General features: G+C 45.9%; 4 protein-coding genes across 6 annotated transcripts; 2 read left to right on the forward strand and 2 right to left on the reverse strand.

The window, feature by feature from the left end:
* Nucleotides 1-214: 214 nt before the first annotated feature.
* Nucleotides 215-5,278, reverse strand: ndufaf7 (NADH:ubiquinone oxidoreductase complex assembly factor 7). Of its 2 annotated transcripts, none has more exons than XM_062411060.1 (10): nucleotides 4,930-5,278; nucleotides 4,357-4,517; nucleotides 4,189-4,269; nucleotides 3,971-4,081; nucleotides 3,645-3,858; nucleotides 3,404-3,462; nucleotides 2,953-3,066; nucleotides 2,284-2,427; nucleotides 1,331-1,504; nucleotides 215-1,143 (listed from the first exon to the last, which is right to left on the reverse strand). In XM_062411060.1, exons 1-10 carry the CDS (start codon nucleotides 4,994-4,996, stop codon nucleotides 922-924), a joined length of 1,347 nt encoding a protein of 448 aa, XP_062267044.1. In that variant the 5' UTR covers nucleotides 4,997-5,278; the 3' UTR covers nucleotides 215-921. The 2 variants fall into 2 exon arrangements, with proteins under 2 accessions (XP_062267044.1, XP_062267045.1); XM_062411061.1 differs by having other exon boundaries at nucleotides 1,056-1,183.
* Nucleotides 5,279-5,913: 635 nt separating this feature from the next.
* Nucleotides 5,914-12,547, forward strand: cebpz (CCAAT enhancer binding protein zeta). The gene is made up of 17 exons (XM_062411303.1): nucleotides 5,914-6,138; nucleotides 6,461-7,962; nucleotides 8,063-8,294; nucleotides 8,512-8,665; nucleotides 8,817-8,905; nucleotides 9,083-9,136; nucleotides 9,308-9,410; nucleotides 9,617-9,676; nucleotides 9,754-9,820; nucleotides 10,064-10,170; nucleotides 10,258-10,318; nucleotides 10,441-10,628; nucleotides 10,815-10,838; nucleotides 11,069-11,149; nucleotides 11,240-11,304; nucleotides 11,462-11,543; nucleotides 12,105-12,547. The coding sequence occupies exons 1-17, from the start codon at nucleotides 5,932-5,934 to the stop codon at nucleotides 12,269-12,271; spliced, it is 3,243 nt and encodes a 1,080-aa protein (XP_062267287.1). The 5' UTR covers nucleotides 5,914-5,931; the 3' UTR covers nucleotides 12,272-12,547.
* LOC133973439 (protein CEBPZOS-like) lies at nucleotides 12,257-13,795 on the reverse strand. Of its 2 annotated transcripts, none has more exons than XM_062411304.1 (4): nucleotides 13,392-13,795; nucleotides 13,012-13,120; nucleotides 12,601-12,645; nucleotides 12,257-12,399 (listed from the first exon to the last, which is right to left on the reverse strand). In XM_062411304.1, exons 2-4 carry the CDS (start codon nucleotides 13,118-13,120, stop codon nucleotides 12,317-12,319), a joined length of 237 nt encoding a protein of 78 aa, XP_062267288.1. In that variant the 5' UTR covers nucleotides 13,392-13,795; the 3' UTR covers nucleotides 12,257-12,316. The 2 variants fall into 2 exon arrangements, with proteins under 2 accessions (XP_062267288.1, XP_062267289.1); XM_062411305.1 differs by lacking the exon at nucleotides 13,392-13,795 and adding an exon at nucleotides 13,242-13,385.
* Nucleotides 13,796-16,626: 2,831 nt separating this feature from the next.
* LOC133973770 (hepatocyte nuclear factor 3-beta-like) lies at nucleotides 16,627-20,070 on the forward strand. The gene is made up of 2 exons (XM_062411817.1): nucleotides 16,627-16,769; nucleotides 18,903-20,070. The coding sequence occupies exons 1-2, from the start codon at nucleotides 16,695-16,697 to the stop codon at nucleotides 20,001-20,003; spliced, it is 1,176 nt and encodes a 391-aa protein (XP_062267801.1). The 5' UTR covers nucleotides 16,627-16,694; the 3' UTR covers nucleotides 20,004-20,070.
* Nucleotides 20,071-21,916: the final 1,846 nt, after the last annotated feature.

The following is a 21,916-nucleotide window of genomic DNA, read 5'->3' on the forward strand; positions in this document are numbered from 1 at the left end:
CTCAGCTAACCGCTTCCAGATGTGGACGGAGGAGAGAGATCCTCCTGCTGCGGGCCGACCTTTGACCTGACCAAGAGTCACAGTTTGCTGCTGCGGTCGCCACCGGGCGTCAGCTTGAGTTTGAACACGACTTCAAAGTTGTAGAATTTGAACAATTGTTCAGAATATGGAAATAAAAAGTGGCTCCGTCGCATGATTAAAGATAAAGGAAATATCAAAATGCAGCTTTTTTTTATTTTCTGCCATTTTTACATTAAAGTGTTTTCACAACTGACTTCAACAGAAATAATAATTTAGTTCAGATCATGTTCAACCTGGTCGATGACAATACGCTGCTTCTTCTCTGAATTAGAGACACGTGTGAACAACAAACACTTAAAGTAACATGAAGTAAGATTTACTGGGCAGCAGCGCCCCCTGCAGCCACCCGGGTGAACACTGGATATTACCCATGATCCTCTGCTCCCTGAACCTGAAGAGCTGCTGCTGTAACAAATCAACAAAACTCTGTTCAGAATTCAGTTTTAACAGTTTCCTGCTGAATACTGGAGATAAACTCTGGTTGTTAATAACTTGTGAGTGTTTCTAACTGATCTCAGTTCAGCTTCACTCTTCAGCTGCAGCTGGTTGTGTCTGTGACTCTCAGTCAGTTGTTCTCTCAGGAGATGGAACCCGCTCAGCAGAGTCACAGAGAACAGACGCTCAGGGAGAGAAGGAGGAAACGTTCTCCTGTTCACACTCACACATCAGACTCACTTTCATCCAGCTGCGTTAATGTTGCTTCATAAACAAACAAGTGTTGTGTTGTACAGGATCCTTCAAATCTCTTGGATCTTCTGTAAAGTCTGTTTCGTGTTCCTCACTCACTTGACTAGAAAACATCTGACAAGTGTGCAGTTGTGTCCAGATGTTTCTGACGCTCTAGGAGAAGCTGAGCTCGGTGAATCCGGCCACGGGCAGCGGCGCCGGGCTCGCCTTCTCCAGCTTCATCCCCGTGGCCCTCGTGGGTTTGGCCAGGCGGCTGTGGTGCAGCAGGCTGAAGAAGTGGAAGCGCTCGCCCATCTTCTCGGGGTTGGTCAACATGTCGTAGCTGCTGATCAGCTGCTGCCTGGTGGACGGGTCGCTGCAGTTCCTCAGCAGAGCCTGCAGAGGGAGTTCACACATCTGGAGATGAGACGTACTTCTGGTTCCGATTGGAAGAAAGTGATGGTCACAGCTCCAGTAATCAAGAGTTCTATATTGATGATGTCACGTTCTCTCTCACTGTAACAAGCCAGCGGAGCTCCATCAACAACAAGAGAAGAAACAAAAGCTGAAACTAAAGATTCACCTGCATCCGTGTGTCGATGCCCATGTTCTTCAGGAACGTCCTCTGAGTGACAGGTCCCAAACAGGCCACGCCCCCTCCAGCGGTTCGCCGCAGGTAGCTGAAGTCGACGTCGGCGGTGAGGTCGGCCGAGCCGGGGGAGGCCAGGACGTCGTGGAGCCGGTGACCTTTAAAACCCTGAGGAGTCACAGGGAGAGGAGAAGCATCAGGGAGGGTCGGGCCTCAGATGCATTTAGAAAAGAGCATTATGGGTAATAGATATTCACAAAGTTAAAGCAACACTATGCAACTGTGGGAGCTCACTGACATGTAGTAACCCAGGTGTAGCTGCAGAGGGCGCTGCGGCTCAGTAACAGTTACATAGCGGTTCTTTAAATTCAGCATCACTTGATATCAATACTGTTCCTTCATAATGATGTGGGTTGTGAGGTTCAATGTGTTTACATGATAAAGTAAAAGAACATCAGTGAGCAGCGGAGGAAGAGGAGCGATGAGTCAGTCCACCCTGGTTCCCCCCCGCCTGCAGCAGAGGAGCTTCACTACTTCCTACATCTGCTTCCTTCAACTGTGACAGAAGAGACAACCGGACAGAAGGTCCTCGCCTTCAGGTCCCAGTCTCAAACTGTCCTCACAAACACGTTGGTTTACAAGAGCTCAGAACCTGCAGGACACAGAAAGGGCTTCTGGGTAAAAGTTCTACAGCTGAAGACGTCCACGAGAATAAAAAAAGGGACAGTCTTCTAGTTTGTAAAGCTAAAGGTAGAAGGGGACGTGCAACCTGCTGTTCTTCAATCGTGTTGTGATAGATTGTAGTTTTATGTGTTTGGAGCAAAGAGTGTAAATAAAGATGAGAAGAGTGATTGCGGTGTATTAGGTTTGCTCCACGTCCCGTTTGCTAACATTTGATTTTGATTTCAAAATGGAAAACAGAACCATTCATGTGATCATCTTCTTACTCTGAACGTGTCCGTCTTGGTTCCTTCGTGGCCGTAGTCGGCGATCAGCGCCGCGCCGCCGTCCTCCACGATCCTCCGGGCCAGCTGCTGGACGATGACCCCGCCCTCTGCACACACCTCCACGTGATCCCGCCTCTCATCGGCCTGAGGGACACACACGGTCACAACATCACATAACTACAGCTCTTTTAAACTCCAACACTGAAAGCCGCTCATTACTAGAGGAGCAATGGATGAACCCTCCTTCTCCTTCACATGTGGTTGGATTTAAACAGAAGCTCAGACTGGATCTGAAACTGTCTGATGAGAACGTCTGGCACCAGGTTCAAAGAGACGCCGCTGAGCCCGAGACCAACTCAAACAGGCTGTGGACGTATAGATGGTTCAAATGTGGGCAATAAAATCCAGATGGAGACGAAGGAACAAACCTTAAAGAGTTTGTCTGAGTCGGTTCATTACACACAAACTCAGAGTTTGATCTGAGCTGTCTGGAGAGATTCATTTTCACAAATCGTTTAAAAAAAGTTTAATTTCTGTTGTTCCTTCCTTCAACATTAATATCAGATAGAAAACATGTAAATAAAACCCCATGTGTCCCTGTGAGACACGGTTCGTCCACATGAACCGTCCCACTGGGACCAGCAGCCTCCTGGTTGTTCAGGTACTCACATGAACGAATGTGGACGAGGCCAGGGTGGGAGACGGGGTCACCACGAACCTCAGCTGATCGGACTTCTCCGGGTCGATGTCCACCATCACCTCCCTCCAGCCCTTCTCCGTCCTCTGACCACAACAAACAAACACTCTTTATAAGTAACGACACTCAAATCTTCTAAATATAGACGAGTGGAGGTGATGAGTTTGGACACAACTCAAATATAAAGTTCAGAGTGAAATGACAAAAGTAGAATCTAATAAAATCCCACAGTTCAGAAAGTCTCAGCTACAAAGAAGGGTTTTTATTTCACTTCGACACCACCTGGTGGAAAAATATATATAACACATATTTCACTGGTGATCAGGGATGTGTGACACTACAGCCTAAGGACACAATCAAATTTAACGAACAGATAAAAGTTATATTTATATCACAGTAAAGTTTCACACTCTGTGACTTTACCTGAAACTTGTGGATGGGCAGAGCGTCGAAGAACTCGTGAGCGATAAAGATGCTGAAACCTGAGAGAAGGAGAGAGACAGTGAATGAATAAACTTTACTCATCATACGATCTCTCTTAATAAAGACAAAACATGCAGCAAAGTCTCTGGTGTCCTCTGATCTGAATTATATATGAAAATATTAAACCCCAAAACCCAGAATCTCTGTGATGTACAAACTTCCCAGCAGGTTGGACTTCTACCTGTGGGGACGTCGTCCAGGCGGCGGTACCAGGACACCGGGAGGCCGGCTGCCGTCTCCCCGCGGCGGTACACCAGCTCGTCCTCTGCGTCCGCCTCCCGGCTGCTGCCCCCGGTCAGAGTCTGGGCCTGCAGCCGACTCAGAGCCGGACTCACCTCGACCAGGTGGACAGACACCGAGGCCTCACACAGAACCGACTGCAGCTGACTGAACACCTGGAGAGACACGACAACACACGTAAGATTCATATTATTGTATCGTCCAGGAATGAAGACTTTTGGACCCAGAGAAGTTTTTTGATCTTTGATGAGACGCCTGAGTTCGGACCCTGAGGACGTCGCTGGCCAACGATCCCTTCCCGGGTCCGAGCTCGACCAGCTGCAGCTGTTTGGGTCGACCGGCTCCCATCCACTCGCTGAGGATCCAGACGCCGAGCAGCTGGAGGGGAGAATAGAAAACCCATTTAAACAACCTCTGCATCATTCTCATCATCATTTTCATCTGCTTTAACAGTTGTCTCCAGTTTCTTTGTATCTCAGCCTCACCTCTCCAAAGATCTGACTGATTTCAGGTGAGGTGATGAAATCCCCGTCCGGTCCCAGCATGTTGTTCCTCACATAATAACCCTAAAGAAACCACAACTCATCAGTCTGAGAGAGGGATACAGACCTTCATCAGGTTTATTAAATGATAACTGGGAGAGATTAATTTACCGTCACAGGGTTGGTCAGAACCTCCCTCATGAACTCGGCCACCGAAATCGGACCTGTGGCTTTTAACTTGGAGGTCAGGTGTCTCAACATGGAGGGTGGGCGTTTCCCTTCGTCCGGTGAGGAGCTGCAGAGGAGGCGGGTCTGAGCTGCTCGCCATCGCACTGACACACACACACACACACACACATTAAATATTAATAAAAGATCATCTTCAGCTGAAAACTTAAAGTAACATGTTTTACACCCCATCTCTGTGTCTGCTGTGGTTATGTGTTTCAAATACTGATAATTATGAAGGTCATTTTAAAGAAAATTAAATAGATTGAAAGATGAATCATGACCTGCAGCCCTGGATGGATATTCACACATAACACACAATAATAATTAAACTAATTAAAGTACATGTTTATTAATGTGATATCTCTTGTGTTATAGATGTTTTAGTCTGTGATTTATTGATTTTGTGACAGTAACATGTTAGTGACAGTTACACTCAGACATGTTAAACAGGTCATCAGTCTTTTTAAAATCATGTTTCAATGAGAAATATAATAATAAACGAGATGACGTCACCTGCTGTGGACGAGCTGAAGACTCCGCGGAGCAGCTGCTGAGTTTTAAAACCGAGGAAACTTCTCATTCTTATGAATTTTCATATGAATTCATTGAATCTTTAAACTTCACCTTAACTTCAGCTCTGACAGGGTTAGCTGCTAGCCGGTTAGCATTAGCTTGTCAGGGTTATAAGCGTGTTAAAGGTGGAAAAGAAAAATATCCGGAAAAAGAAACAACGCGTTGTCTTCGGACAGACAATTCAAACAAACACTAATGTTGATTTGTTCCTGACTTCTGTTTAAATAGATAAAAACCAGCAGAGTTCACGTGCAGGAGCTAAACGCTAAAGCTAATGCTAAAGCTAAGAGGCGGATGAAACCAAAGACTCAATATCCTGTAGACTTTTCAAAACAAGGGCCATATCCAGGATTTTAAAAACTTTAGTCATGAACATAATTAATTTTCAGAAAGAGCCTTTGCTTTAAAAAAAACAAATGGTATTTATTAAACTCCCTATGTTGTGGTTTAAATTCCCCAAATCTCTACTGTCTCACAGACAGCTGAGGGGAAATGTATTTGAACATATTTAAAAGATTAAATAAAACATTAACATATGTTCCATTACATGTGTAATATACTGTAAGGTTGATGGTTTAAAGTTTAACGTGAGTAAAAGTCTTATCTCATCTCATCTTATTACAACACGTGTTAAGGAAGCTTTTGCTTTATTTTGAAAACAATCTTTCTCAGGTCGGTGACAACAAACGCTCCGATTGGATGACCTCTGGTGACGTAGCTCAGATAAACCACGTGCACTGAACTCTTTCCTGTATACTTTTTCACGTTTTCAGTTTTAACACAAAATAAAATAAAGAAAATAAGGTTTAAAGTTTTGCAAAACTTTTCTTTTCATAATAAATGAAATGTCACGAGGGAAAGATTTGCGCAAATGCCCCGGTGACGTCACCTTCTTCCTCTTCTTCCTCTTCCGGGTCACTGTCCTCACGCTGCAGCAGCAACATGGCGAGAAGCAAACAGCGCAGGAAGAGAGAGAGTTTCAAACGTGAAGGAGACGAGGATGAGGAGGCTGGAGGCGGAGGAGGAGAAGGAGGAGAAGAGGAGGAGGATGGGGCAGCTGATGGAGGTGAAGAGAGAGGGAAGAAAGACAAAGGAGGAGAAGACGAGGAGTTCAACCTGGAGGAGGTTCTCAAGCTCGGAGGAACTCAGGTGACAAACCGTTCAGAAGCTCGTAGAGAATTAACCAACTTAACCTGCGTGTTTATGATCATAAAAATACATGAAACTCTTATTAAAACAAATTCAACTCTTATTTAAACACATTAACTTTCATTAACTCTCATTCACCCACTGACAGCCTGAGCCGTTTAGTTATATAAAGTCACATTTACAATATTCATAACGTTGATATAAATGTAAAAGTCTTTCCAGTTCAGATGTTCTGTAATCCATAATAATGACAATAAAGTTTGAATTGACTGAGCTGCTGATGAACGTGTCACCATCTTTCTTCTTCTCTCCTCTGCGCCAGGCGGACTACGTCTTCCTCGCCGGCCTGGAGGACTGCGAGGACCTCGTGGATGGAGGGAAGAAAGGAGCCATCGACGACCTGGAGGAGGGCGAGCTGCAGAAGTTCATCACCAAGCTGGGCATCAAGGCGTTCGCCGGGCAGAGCTTCATCGCAGACGAGCCGGCGGCTGAAGACGAGGGCGAGTCGAGCCTGAAGGAACCTGCACAGACCGGAGCCAAGCCGGTGGCCAGAGGAGAACCAGCGTCCGGTGCTCCTCAGAAAGTGACCGCTGAGCAGCCGGCCGGAATCACACCCAAGACCAAGAAGACGAAGACCACGGCCGCCAAGAAGGCCAAGCTGAACGTGAACGTGTTTGAGTTTCAGCAGAGGCCGATTCTGCTGATCAAACCTGGAGGGAAGTGGTTCGACCTGGACTACAGCGGCGAGGGTTCCACCGCCACGCAGGATCCACAACTGGTCTCCCAGTACAAGGCGCTCGCCCAGCAGCTGTTTGAGGCCGACGTGGCGCTCTACAAGAGCAAGAAGAACCTGCAGAAAGGAGCCAACTCCACCTGGATGAAGACCGTCGTGTCCACCGGCGTGCTGGCAGACAGGATGGCGGCCATGACGGTTCTGATCCAGGACGCCGCGGTGCACACGCTGGAGCACGTGGAAGGCCTGGTGTCCATGGTGAAGAAGAAGGGCAGCCGGCGGATGGGCCTGATGGCTCTGGACACGCTGAGGGAGCTGCTGCTGTCCGACCTGCTGCCGGAGCACAGGAAGCTGCGCTCCTTCGCCCAGCACCCGTTCGACCAGCTGGAGGAGAAGGCCAGCGGCAACAGGGACGCCCGGGACCGCCGCCTCATCCTCTGGTACTACGAGCACCAGCTGAAGCACCACTACGCCGAGTTCGTGGTGGCTCTGGACACGGTGGCTCACGACACGGTGGCAGCGACCAAGACGAAGGCGCTGGCCACCGCCCACGAGCTGCTGTGCACGCGCCCCGAGCAGGAGAAGGCTCTGCTCATCCAGGTGGTCAACAAGCTGGGAGACCCCGAGTACAAGACGGCGGCCAAGGCCTCCTACCTCCTGGAGACGCTGCTGCACAAACACCCCAACATGAAGGTGGTGGTGTCCTGCGAGGTGGAGCGGCTCATGTTCCGGCCCAACATCAGCCCGAAGGCGCAGTACTACGCCGTGTGCTTCCTCAGCCAGGTGATGCTGAGCCACGAGGAGGCCGAGCTCGCCACCAAGCTCATCACCATCTACTTCTCCTTCTTCCGCGCCTGCATCAAGAAGAAGGACATCGAGTCGAAGATGCTGAGCGCCCTGCTGTCGGGCGTGAACCGGGCGTATCCCTACGCCAGCGCCGGGGACGAGAAGGTGAAGGAGCAGCTGGACACGCTGTTCAAGGTGGTTCACCTGGTGAAGTTCAACACGGCCGTGCAGGCGCTCATGCTGCTGTTCCAGGTGATGGACTCTCAGCAGACCGTCTCCGACCGCTTCTACGTCGCCCTCTACAGGTACACATCCTTCAAACCAGAGAATATCACCAAAAGTGAAATATCTGTAAATCATTCAGACTCTATTTCAAACGCTGACTTCATCTGTTCTTCTCTGCAGGAAGCTGTTGGACCCGGGGCTGTCGTCCTCCTCCAGGCAGAGCATGTTCCTCAACCTGCTGTACAAGTCTCTGAAGGCCGACATCGTGCTGCGGCGCGTCAAAGCCTTCGTGAAGCGGCTGCTGCAGGTCAGCGCCGAGCAGAACGCCAGCTTCGCCTGCGGGGCGCTGTTCCTGGTGTCCGAGGTGATGAAGGCCAAACCGGGCCTGAAGATCCTGCTGCAGGAGGACGGGGTGAGAAACTGGATCAGAATATGGATCTTAGGAGTAATTTGTCGTAAATATGTCAAAGTATAAATCATTTATACGTTTTATATTGTTGCAGAAATGAGCTCCATAGATCATAAACACTACGACAGTTTTAATCAGTCTTAAAAATGGATAAAAAAAACACAATTAACAGTTTCCTCCTCCTAAAGTTTGTTTTTAACTCCCTGCTCTGGTCACTCAGGACTGTGAGGAGGAGGAGTTCAAGGACCAAGCCGAAGAAGACGATGATGAAGAGGAGCGCTTTGTGGACGCTGACAAGCTGGAGGAAGGAGCGGGGGCAGAGAAGGTGGAGCCCAAACCGACGGCATCGTGGGTTCATCATCAGAACCTGGAAGGTCTGTGATCTGAGAGAACTGATGTCTGTGTTTTTATTAAGTATTCAGATATGTCACGTGACCTGATGTCCACATTTCAAATAATTGACTTCATCTGTTACACTTCAGAAGCATAATTATATATTAATCTCTCCTCCCTGTCTGATTCCAGGAGGGAAGAAGCAGCAGATCTACGACCCGCTGCACAGAAACCCGCTGTACTGCGGCGCCGACCACACAACTCTGTGGGAGCTGCAGAGGGTGAGACGCACAATTCACAACACACACAAAGGTGTCGACTCTGTAATGAAGCTTTGGACGTCACGCTGTGTGTAACCACATTTTTAAATACTTCAACGTTTATTATGACTCACAGGGAATAAACGAATATGTTTCTGAATCTGTTTCAAACTGTTTCCTGTGTTTGTGTGTCTGCAGCTCACTGTGCACTTCCATCCGTCTGTGTCACTGTTTGCAAAAACAATCCTGGAGGTAAAATCTAACTTCTCATGAATCAAACGACTTCTTTATTCATTAACAGAGCGTCAGTTCTGTATCTGTAGAGTTTGTATCTTTCACATTTAGTCTCAGAAGGAGTCAGAAACTTTACTCTGAATGGTTTTGTATTTATATATCTTAACCAGAAGTGTTTCCTGTCCACAGGGAGGATACGTCCTGTATTCCGGGGACCCTCTGCAGGACTTCACCCTCATCCGCTTCCTGGATCGATTCGTCTTCAGAAACCCAAAACAGCTGAGGGGGAAACGTAAGGAATTCTTTAAGTGTTATTGATGATTAAATATCTGATTGATAGTTGTACAATGCGTCTGTGGTGAAAACCTCAGATTCAGGGCAGAGTCACACGAATGAAATCAGAGGAAAACTCAGTGGTTCATGAATCAAGTCATTGAATTAATAAAAAGTTGTGGGAGAAAAAATGATAATTTCTGTTTTGATGTTTTACTTCCTCAGAAAACACGGATGCTGCAGCGATGATGCCCAAACAGAGACTTCCTCTCAACTCTCTCCCAGGTGAGTTCACCTCAGATCCTCTTCTCCTCGGCTTCTGAAGAACTTCTAGTAAGAGATGATTTTCTGTCTGTCCTCAGTGAACTGTGAGGAGTTCCTGTGCAAAGAGGAAAGTCAGGTTCCTGTGGATGAAATCTTCTTCCACCGGTGAGTCAGAAACTTCGTCTTTCATCCACTGTTCATGTTTCAACTTTATTATTTTTGTTGAAATAAATTCCATCTCAGGTTTAGAAGAAAAATGGACTTTAGAAAGAATCAGTCCAATCTTCGGCCTCATGGATCCACCAGGGAGCACAGGAAGGAGCTTCTAGTGAAGCAGATCGGGACAAACAGAGATTCAGAGAACACATTCATCTGATGCAGTTTGTAATGTTTCCATCGTCTCTGCAGCTTCTTTAAGAAACGTCAGCAGGAGAAGCAGCTGCGTCGTCCCCGTCGGGACGGAGACAACGAGAGCGTGGACGACGTGGACGACGAGGAGTTTGAGAAAATCCTCGGTGAGTTTCAGAGAGACGATCTTTTTATTTACAGCTTCTGCTCCAACAGCCTCTGAACCTTTCTGACTTGATGTGACTTGTGAACAGATTCCTGTGAGGGGGACTCGTACTTCGCCGACCTGGGAGTCGATGATCTGGACTTTGCAGGGTGAGTTTCAATCATCAGCTTTTTATTATTATTTCCTAATCATCTGTTCGTGTTCTGTTGTTTTGAATTTGGATGAAACAGAATTAGTTTCACTCACTCGTCTCCCACTCGACATTTCTCAGTAACGTGAAGAGTAAAAAAGGGAAGAAAGGCGCGGAGGCCTCTGACTCGGACGACTCGGACCTGGACGACCTGGACGACGAGGAGATGTCTCTGGGCAGCATGGACGAGGAAGACTTCGGAGACGAGCTGGAGGACGAAGGGGGGACGTTCATGGACGCAGGTGGAGACGACGACGATGATGACGAAGGTAGCAAACGAGATCATAACTGAATGTTGTTTAACACCTGAAAAGAGATTTATATTAATAATAATCTTCATGTGTATTTGCTGGTTATTGGTTCAGTGAATATTTAGAGATTCTGGTTGTTTCACGATTCGTTCCAGTTCCGATCTGGAGACTAAATCAAATCTTTATTTCTTTGCTCTGTTTCAGTTCCAGAGTTGGAGGATGACGAAGGTGAGAACAACTTTCCTTTTCTTCACTTGTGTTCACCTGAAAGTAACACGCTGGTTTAATGTCTTTAATTAAACACCAAAAATTAATTCACTGTGGCTGCTGAAAAAATTCGAATTGAAATATGTTTGTAAACAGTCGCATGCATCATGTAAATCTTTTAGTAGATAATGAATTACGCATCTTTTTCCTGCCGTGAATAGTAAAATATTCAAATGTTATTTTCTGTGCAGATTCAGAGGAAGAGATGGAGACTCCTCCCACCAAGAAGAAGAGGAAATCCTCCGAGGCGCTCAACTTCTCTGGATCTTTAGGTCTGAGCTGAGTTTATTTAACATTTTAATAAATATATTCTCACTTCAAATAGTTTTTTAAATGGGATAAATTGTGGTTTCTGGTCTCAGGTTCGAAACCGGGGAAGAAGAGGAAAGGAAAGAAAGACACAGCCATGTTTGCTTCTGCTGAAGAGGTGAGATGATGAGTCAACAACTCCATTGATCTGAATCTTTTCACATTACTTTGACTCATAACTCACAGCTTGTTATCTTCTTCAGCCAAAGTTTGTTTTAGAGATGAAACCGTTTGTAGGATGAGAAACTTGATTTTGAATGTTTGCTGTTTTTCAGTTTGGCTCGCTGCTGGACGAGAACGCCGGCTCCAAGTTCGACAACATCGGGCTGAACGCCATGGCCAACAAGGACAAAGCCGGTGAGACCACGTCTCCTCAGTGAGACAAACACTGAGACAAGCCTGTCTGTATAAATACAGAATAATTACTATAAGAGAAGGTTGAGAGAAAATATGAATCGTCATAACAGTTAAATCTGTTTGTGGACGAACACGATGCAGAGAAGATTCAAACTATTGTTGTTGTTGCAGCTGAATTCAAAGTCTTGTTTTTATTATGATGCAAAAAGACAGAAGTCAGGATTGTCTTCAGTTTGCTGGACACCAGCTGAGTTTAATAACTTCTCCACAGAGAAAATCAACCACATCCTGTCAAACTCAAGATATATTCATATTTACTTAATGTCCCGATTGATGCTTTAATCAACTTTCTTTAGATTTTATTCATCAGAAACCATAAATTTGAATAATTATAAATGTGGACTTAGAGTGTCCCGAGACTGTAAATAGACATTTAGACTTGAATTCAAACCCTTTTAATTATCTGTATTTAATGAGCGTCAGCAGCGTGTTGTGGGTCGAGTCGTTCAGTTTGTGATGAGCGGTTGTGTTGACGTCTTCTCTCACACCCGGTCCCTGCAGGTGTGAAGCAGCTGAAGTGGGAGTCTCAACGTGACGACTGGATCCACGGGCGCGACGCCCAGACGCTCCGGAAGAAGAAGACCGCGTTCAACAAGAACCGGACCACGACGGCCGGCCGGGCCAGGACCGGAGGAAAGACGTTCGGGAACAGGAAGAGGAAGAAGTGACCGGAGATGAGGACTTCGCAGAGAGGGGGGGGGCGGGGGGGGGTCTCAGTCCTGTTTGGCCGACCAGGCCTCGTGGTCCCTCTCTCGGATCCCGTTCACCCCCGCCCACTCGTTGGACTGGTAGTAAACTGAGAGGAAACAGGAGCATCAGCTTCACCACGTGGAGAGCAGCCATGTTCTTCTTCTCTGGTTCATGGGACAGTACTTTCTAATCTGTGTGTATTTCTGTGACATTTACACTTTAATAAAACTCCCAGAGATTTTCTCCTATTTTAACTCTTAACGTTCAGAGTGAATCTGTCTCGTGTCGGAGGCTCGTCTGCTCTCACCTTCCAGAACCGATGGAAACCGTCTGTTCACCGTGTTCCTGAAGTCTGTGGAAAACCAAACAGGAAATGACATCACGGAACATTCTCAGATGAAAACAGTTATATGGAGAAAACGTGTGTAAAAAACAAAACAGATATTAAAGTGATTTTATCAGTAGAAATGATTCATGCAGTTCATATCACTGAATTTAATGAATCATTTAAAACTTTGTGCAGTTATAAGAGGGAGGGGAGGGGGGGGGGGGGGCATGGTTCTGGTGGAGTGAAAAAATGTGTCAAAGTTTATTAGAATCTGAAAGTTGAACCACAAAGAACGAGAAACAGAATCACCAGAAGTGATAAAGTTATTTCTGGGATGTAACATGGAAACATGGATAAAGTTTCTAGTTGAATAAACAAAGTGATAAAAACCTCTGCTGTCGTTCATCTTGTGAAACAGACCATAAGCCCCACAGAGTCCCAGCAGCTCCACAGCGACCACGGCCTTCATCAGCCTCTTCATCAGCGGCCTGGGAGACATCTGAACACACACGTGTACAAAGCATGAAGACTATTATATATAATATATATTAATTCTATAAAGTGACACTTCACTCTAAAGAAGCCTCTGGGTTCATCTGACACGTGAATGAGGATCGAACCTGTGGAGACTTCAGTCAATGACTGAACCTTGAAAACCTCTTTGAAGTTGAAGAGAAGCTACACACGAGAGGATCTGATGTTTTCATGGAGATGATATATTAACAGTTTATGAATTGAACATGAACTCATCAGTTTCTCTCTGAACTCACCTTCAGCTCGGTGATACAGTCACGTGCTCCTCTGCCCTCGCGTTCTGCTAACAGGAGCTAATAGCAGCTATAAGCTAAATGGACCTCGCAGCCAAAATATGCTAACTGGAGCTAATGGCTGAGATTAACGATCGGCTTACACACACGATATTTACGAAGCGAAGCTATCGGCTAACAGAAGCTAACGGCTAACACAATCTCATGGCCAAAAGAAGCTAACAACCTATGCTAACGGCTAATAAGCTAACAACAAACCTCTAAGGTACGGAAGCCTGTTTGATACAAGTCGTTGGAAAACAAATTGACATATTAAAATAATGGTGACGATATTTATATTAATATGTAAAATGTGAGCAGCAGAATTCTACATGATATTTACAAATAAAGGAATTTTACATTTCCAGGGTGATAACTTTACTGCCACTACTATTTGGCTGTAGTGGCAGGAGCCCACCAGTAGGTGTCAGTGCAACAACACAACTCAGGTGAGAGGAGACTTCAGGTGAAACCCAGTGATGAGCATCACGAGAAGAACAATGAATTAAAACCTTTAGACTATTATTTACAAAGAGACTCATCAAAGAGACTCAATATTCATCTATTAATGAATGTGAAACAAATTAAAGACGAGAATCTGCTGATGAAACACAGATCTGTAGTTTAATGGAGCAGGGACCAGAGCATGTGGACTCAGTCTCCTCTGGACTCTGTCTCTTCTGGACTCTGTCTCCTCTGGACTCTGTCTCTTCTGGACTCTGTCTCTTCTGGACTCTGTCTCCTCTGGACTCTGTCTCCTCTGGACTCTGTCTCCTCTGGACTCTGTCTCTTGAGGACGCTGGTTCTTCTGGACTCTGTCTCCTCTGGACTCTGTCTCTTCTGGACTCTGTCTCTTCTGGACTCTGTCTCTTGAGGACTCTATCTCCTCTGGACTCTGTCTCCTCTGGAATCTGTCTCTTGAGGACGCTGGTTCTTCTGGACTCTGTCTCTTCTGGACTCTGTCTCTTGTGGACACTGGTTCTTCTGGACTCTGTATCTTCTGGACTCTGGTTCTTCTGGAATCTGTCTCCTCTGGACTGTGTCTCTTGAGGACTCTGTCTCCTCTGGACTCTGTCTCCTCTGGAATCTGTCTCTTGAGGACTCTGGTTCTTCTGGTCTCTGTCTCTTCTGGACTCTGTCTCTTGTGGACACTGGTTCTTCTGGACTCTGTATCTTCTGGACTCTGTCTCCTCTGGACTCTGTCTCCTCTGGACTCTGTCTCTTCTGGACTCTGTCTCTTGAGGACGCTGGTTCTTCTGGACTCTGTCTCTTCTGGACTCTGTCTCTTGTGGACACTGGTTCTTCTGGACTCTGTATCTTCTGGACTCTGGTTCTTCTGGAATCTGTCTCCTCTGGACTGTGTCTCTTGAGGACTCTGTCTCCTCTGGACTCTGTCTCCTCTGGAATCTGTCTCTTGAGGACTCTGGTTCTTCTGGTCTCTGTCTCTTCTGGACTCTGTCTCTTGTGGACACTGGTTCTTCTGGACTCTGTCTCCTCTGGACATTTCTCCTCTGGACACTGTCTCCTCTGGACTGTCTCTGGTGGACTCTGTCTCTGGTGGACTCTGTCTCTTGTGGACTCTCAGCTGCTCCAGACCCTTTTTATTGTTAATGATAAAGTTGTGTGTGTGTGTGGGGGGGTGATCACTGACTTGAGCACAGACTGTATAAAGATGGACGACATAAGGGCTCTGAGGTTTATTCAAGTGTTTCTGATCAGTTTGGTTTTAATTAGTTATTTGATGATATAAAAAAAGGCTGAGATGTTATGATTGACAGCTGAGGCTGACTCGTGATTGGTTGAATACAGGTATCAGGACGTGGATACCACGCCTCCACTCCACCATCACCTCTGCACAGACTCTGACTCTACATGACGACATCAGCACAAGATGGCGCCGATATTCATATTACACACATATTTTGGCTTGATAACAGTGGGAGGGAGATGTGTCGTCTGAGGCTCAGCTTCTGTATGAAAACATGATGTAAACAATCACTAATACATAGTTTGTAATAACACAGACCTGTAACTACTACAGCTGTAGGTACATGATCCTTTTTGAATTTATATCCGTTTGAAGAAGCTGCTGTTAAACCTTTTATTACTGTGTCTGAGGCGTCAGTGAAGAATTCCGCCTGGGACCTGCAGTGAGAAGTCTTCTGGGTTGTTTGGCGTCGACAAAGGGAGGAACAGGCCGGTGTGTGTGCAGAGAGCATGGTGGTCCTCCGCCTGCTTCCCCTCACCTCGGCTGTGTGTACCGTCTGTCAGGTCGTCCTTTCAGAGGCACCACCAGGTAAATACACTCTGTGGGACCACAAATAGTGAGAGGAGGAGGAGGAGGAGGAGGAGGAGGTCAAAGAGGAAGAGGACGAAGAGGAAGAGGAGGAATCTCTCTGCCCGTTTCTCCTGTTCAACAGAAAATGAAGAAAACATTAACGGAAAAAAAAAAACCACCGTCAAACTCCAAAATGTTTATTTTCTATGAGTTTAAAGGTCCAGTGTGTAGAAGGAAGTGACATCTAGTGGAGAAGTGTCGTGTTGCAGCTCACCTCACCTCACCCCCCCCCCCCCCCCCCCCCCCTTAAAAACATGAGAGAGAACTTGTGGCAACTTCGGTCAAAACTCAAAAGCGATAGTTGGTCCAGTCTGGGCTTCTGTAAAAAACATGGCTGCCTCCGTTGAGAGGACCTGCTCTTGATGGAGATATTAAGTATTTAAACATAAAGAATGTAAATATAAAGAATGTAAATATAAAGAATGTAAATATAAAGACTCATTCTAGGGTAAAGAAAACCAGACTTCATTCAGATTTAGAGGAAACAGACCAACAGACCCTTTCACCTGAATCTTACAGACGGGACCTTTAACTTTCCTCCTGGGTGTTGATGTAAATACTATAAAGTACAATTACCTCAGTACTTGAGTTAGTTACTTTCCACGTTCTAAGTAACCGTAGGGACGACGCATTAATCAAGTATGACGTCATTATTTACGGTCACCGGGGGTCACTTGCCGAGGTGTTGATCATATTCAGGGGGGTGGGGGGGCGGAGGATGAGACATCTGATTGGTCGCCGGCTCCGCAGTTTGCAGCGCGAGCGCAGGTGGCACAGTCCAGTCTGCGCGCGGAGCTCGTGCGTCCCGGTCACGATGAGCCACGAGTCCCGGTGAGACCCGGAGAGGACGCACCGGTACCGGGGGACAGCGGAGCACAGGCCCGGGTTCGAACACGCGTGTTTTGCAGCGGTTTGGATGAACGTGCACGATGCTGAGCGCTTTTAAGATGGAGGCGCACGATCACCCGGACTGGAGCGGCAGCAGCTACTACGGAGAGACCGAGGTGTGTGCACTGTGCTGCGGGTTCATTAGGAGGAAGAGCCGCTGGTTCTGAAACGATCCATCAGTTATTGATCAGAGATTTAATCACGAGCAATGAGGAGACATAAGAAATATATGAACATCTATTTAACTTGACTCAAGATCCACTGAAGGGATTATTTCACATCCAATTAAATCTAAAGTTAAGTTTTTAATGAAAAGTAAAGATATGAAAGTCATTTATATTTATTATTATTTCATATTTAAACTTTTAAATACTTCTAATTCTGCACTGAATTAGAATAACAGCTTCTCTCTGTTACGTTCCGTTTTGGAACCAACGCGACCATCTCTCCTCTGATCAGACATTAATGTATAAAAACTAAAATATAATCTTTTACTTCTGTTCTAAATATTCACTGCTTAGAAAAAGTAAAATCTTCAGTTTAGAAATTATATTTTATTGGATTATCTCTGTGGATAATTGTTCTGGTTTCGACTGGAGGTAATCCCCAGCATGAGAGTAATTATTATGGTGATTGAAAATATACAAAGAAAGTAAATTAAGATTTGTTCTGTAGAAAAGTTAAATTCAAGTTTAGAAAATCAGGTCTCAATGTTTCCAAAATGAGAAGAAACCTCAGATTAAAAGTAGGTCATAAAGCCACATTATGTAAAGTGATGTCTAACAATGTTTTAGTGTTAAAGTTCTGTCACATGTTCTGCATCCATCTTGTGTTATTAACAATCATTGTTTGTCCTTTTTAATCACAAGGATTAATGTTAAACATGTTATAATCCTTTATTAATAATAATACATTTATATATTACTGTGACCAGATATGACCAATGACCAATGACCGCACCTTTACAGACCCTGGGGTCAATCCTCTGTTTCTTGAGGCTTGTAGATTAGTTGCAGTATTTTTAGATCCAGTATTTCACCTCCGGGTTTTTAATGATTAATCCTTCATCAGTGTTTGTTCACCTGAATCTGATCCTGGTGCTGCAGAGAATCTGAAACTCCATCCAAAGCTTGATATTGTTGAAAATTGATCTGATACTGTCATCGGTTTTTCTGTGATCATTCATTTAAGTAATGTTGAGTTGCTAAATCAATAATGACATCAAAATTAAACAATCTAAAAATAAGAAGATTTAAATGCTCGATTAAATGAAAGTTGTTGAGGTAAAAACAACAATGAAAATGTATTTTTTGCTTGCTGGGTTAAGTCATAACCTTTATTTCTTTAAATCCTGTTTCACAGTTGATTCTACCTGATAATTCAGGTTTAGTCTTGATAAACACCGGCCCAACATTTAACCTGAGAAAGGAGCAAAGGCAGAGGTATTTTATTTATGGTCCTTCTTATACATCTGGAAAATTAAGAACCTTCATTTCCTAATGTATTTGAGTTTAGAAAACATTTTATAAAAACGTTTAAAAAGTTAGATTTATTAATGCATCATGGAGAAAAGCCAGAAATAAAGAGATTTGGAGGGGAAAAAAATGTAGTTTAATTGATAATTTATCTCTAAGCTTAATGTCTGTGGTGGTTGTTTGATTGAAAGTATAAAATAAGAGATTAATGACTCATAATAAAGGTGCATTAACAGTCAAAAGCACGTTTGGGGCATGAAATGCAGTCGACTTAAAAAATATTAATCAGCAACCATTTTGATTAATGACTATTCAGGCTACTTATAGCTCCGGCTGTTAAACATTTTGTAGGATCTGAAAACCTGAGAATTCCTCAGATTCCACTTTAGTTATTTTATAAAATTGTTAAAGAAATAGCTTCAATAAACAGATCAACACGAGCATCTGATCTGAAGAGACGTTAGAGTCGTTCTATCACACAGATGATTAATATCGAAGTTAAATGATTGTTGTCATACTAGATTTTATTTAAGAGAAAAAGGATAATTTTGTTTTTGTGCTTATTTGTTTTAGTTTGTTGTGCTTTGTGATCTTGTTTTTTATGTAAATTAATATACATTTTAAACTGTTATAAAGTCATGTGAGGCTTCGAGTAACTGATCAGTGATATGATCCTCCAGCATAAATAACATAACAGTGATAATAATAATGATACTAATAATAAAAGAATAATAATAACACTAATAACAGTAATAATACTTCTGTGTGTTTCAGTGTTACATGAACTCTGGTTTGTCCATGAACTCCATGAGCGGCTACATGAGCGCGCCTGGCATGACCGGCCCCGGCTCCATGAACGCGCCCTACGCGAACCCGGTGGGGGGGAGCCACTCGTCGGTACCGGGCGGGATGTGCCAGAGCCCCGGGGCCGCGGTGCACCCTGGAGCCGGGATGGCCCCGGGCCTGGGCTCCCTCAGCCCGCCGCCGTACGGCAGCATGATGAGCCCGGGCTACGGGCAGGCCTGCAGCCTCCGGGCCCGGGAGCCCAAGCCGTACCGGAGGAGCTACACGCACGCGAAGCCTCCGTACTCGTACATCTCCCTGATCACCATGGCCATCCAGCAGGCCGCCTCCAAGCGGCTGACCCTGAACGAGATCTACCAGTGGATCACCGACCTGTTCCCGTTCTACCGGCAGAACCAGCAGCGCTGGCAGAACTCCATCCGCCACTCGCTGTCCTTCAACGACTGCTTCATCAAGGTGCCGCGGTCCCCGGAGCGGCCGGGCAAGGGCTCCTTCTGGGCCCTGCACCCGGACTCCGGCAACATGTTCGAGAACGGCTGCTACCTGCGGCGGCAGAAGCGCTTCAAGACCGGGAGGAGGCCCGGGGGGCCCGGGGCTGGGGCCGGGGCCGCGGGGAGGCCCGGCTCGGAGGGCGGCTCGGTCACCAGCACCAGCCCCGGGTCGGACTCCCAGCTCTCCCCGGCCTGCTCCTCCTCTCCCGCGGCCTCAGAGGTGAAGAGCTCCGGGGTCAAAGCTCAGCTGCCCTCCAGCCCCGTGCGCGTGCCCTCCCCTCTCGCGCACACGCAGCAGCTGTTCTCCCATCATCACCATCACGCGCTGCTGATGCACGAGGCCGCTCACCTGAAACCAGACCCCCACCACCACCACCAGCACCACCCACAGCACCACCCCCCCTACCCGTCCTTCAACCACCCGTTCTCCATCAACAACCTCATGTCCGAGCCGCAGTACGTCGGGTACGGCTGCCCGGTGTCCGCGGCCCCGCTGGGGGCCACCAAGCCGGGCATGGAGCCCCCCCACACCGACCCGGGCTACTACCACAGCGTGTACAGACCCATCATGAACTCATGAAACCAACAACCTCACGGACTCACAAGTGAGGAGGACACACAAACTGTTTTCCACATCCTTCCTGTCATTTGTGCAACAGATAAAAATCTTTATATAGAAACGACTTTTCTCTTATTGCTTTTATTTCATTGGATTTGTTTACATCAACTATAAATACACTTTTTATTTTATATAAATTAGTTTTTTACTCCAAACAACAGAAACACGTTTAAAGTCCAGTTCACCAGGGAAAAGAATAAATCAATAAGAAAATACTTTACTAATAAGCAATGAAGCAATGAGCAAATAGACCGAAGTCAAACAAATTCTGAAGATACAATTTAAAAGCCACTAAATAAGTAAAGATAAACTTAAACTATATTTGTACTTTATATTGTCACATTTGTGGAAGCTACTGTTTAACCTTTCAAATTAAACATTCACTTGGATTAGGGCGAAATTAAAGACATCTAGGTTTAAGGAAAAGTAGAAGTAACATCTGGAATTAGCTTTATTTTTCATTTCTATTCTTTTTGAATTTCACCTCTAACACTGAGCGTTTCCACGATGGATGAAAAGCGTCAGCACCAGTGTTTTCCTGTCGAATCCCATTAGCAGCAGAGAGAAGGGATGTTTCCCAGCTGATAACAGACACGTCTCAGCCGGCGTGGCTCTCAAACACCAGGAGTTCTCAAGCCCGTTAGATTCACTGTGAATAAAGATGGCTGACGAGCTGGTGTCAGACACCGAGCCTCCTCCAGGTTAGTGGACGGGACGTCATCAGAGCAAGATGGCTGCGTTTTTTAATCCCAGTGATTTTGGCTTCATTTCTAGATGTCGGGAGGAAGTGGAGACAAGTCGTCCATCTTTATTCACAGTCTGTGAATTACAGACACAGCAGCTCATCCTAATTCCATATGATCTATTTATCTATATTCACAAGCTGCAGCATGTTCACATCAAGGACTGAATATAACGATGGACAGCCTGACATCTGCATGAATCTATAGGTCCTGGACCCGACTCGTCATGGGACATGGGACATGGACCCCCCCCCCCCCCCCCTCCACCGCCATAATGTTAAATAAATCTTTCTCAAAGATGGTTTCTGTATTTTAGGTGGGTCTTATCTCCCGGGTGTTTGTTCATGTGTTCATGTTTCGGATCAGTTTGGTTTTAATTAGTTTTTTAATGATATGAAAACAGGCTTAGACGTGATTGACAGCTGAGACTGACTCCTGATTGGTCAGACATGTGTACTGACGGGACCCCGGACTCCACGACTCCATCCCCCAATCGCCTGTGAGCAGACAGGTGATGTCACTCAGGGACATTCAGGCTTTATCTCTGGATGGAGGGAGGACGTGGAGACTCTGGTAGAAACACTTCAGAGAGGCTGAGGCTCGTTTTCATGAGCGGTCACATGACCACCTGGCCTCTCACAGCTTCTGAAATAAATCACCAGTGAGTGTTTACTGATGGGAGATGGTCTGAGCCACAGACGTTATTACAGACGGACCTGAACCTATTCTGTGAGAACCAGTGGACTCCAGTGAGCAGAAGGTGCACGTGCACAGGACTCCAGTGAGCAGGAGGTGCACGTGCACAGGACTCCAGTGAGCAGGAGGTGCATGTGCACAGGACTCCAGTGAGCAGGAGGTGCATGTGCACAGGACTCCAGCTCCTCCTGATGTTGGAGTGAAGCTGCAGCCGGAGGAGCAGCAGAGTGTCGGCCTCCACAGACAGCGCAGGTTGTTGATTAACTTTACACAAAGGATCAATAGACTGTGTCCCAACATCATCTCACGTTGAATATTAAACACTTCAGTGTCTCTCATGCACGTGAAGCTGGAGAGGATGACGCTACCTCAGAACCTCAGAACCTCAGAACCACAGCTGGAGATGGACCTGAACACGAGGCGCTGGAGATACAG

Source organism: Platichthys flesus, chromosome 18 (assembly GCF_949316205.1).
Source record: "Platichthys flesus chromosome 18, fPlaFle2.1, whole genome shotgun sequence".
Classification (NCBI taxonomy): Eukaryota; Metazoa; Chordata; class Actinopteri; order Pleuronectiformes; family Pleuronectidae; genus Platichthys; species Platichthys flesus.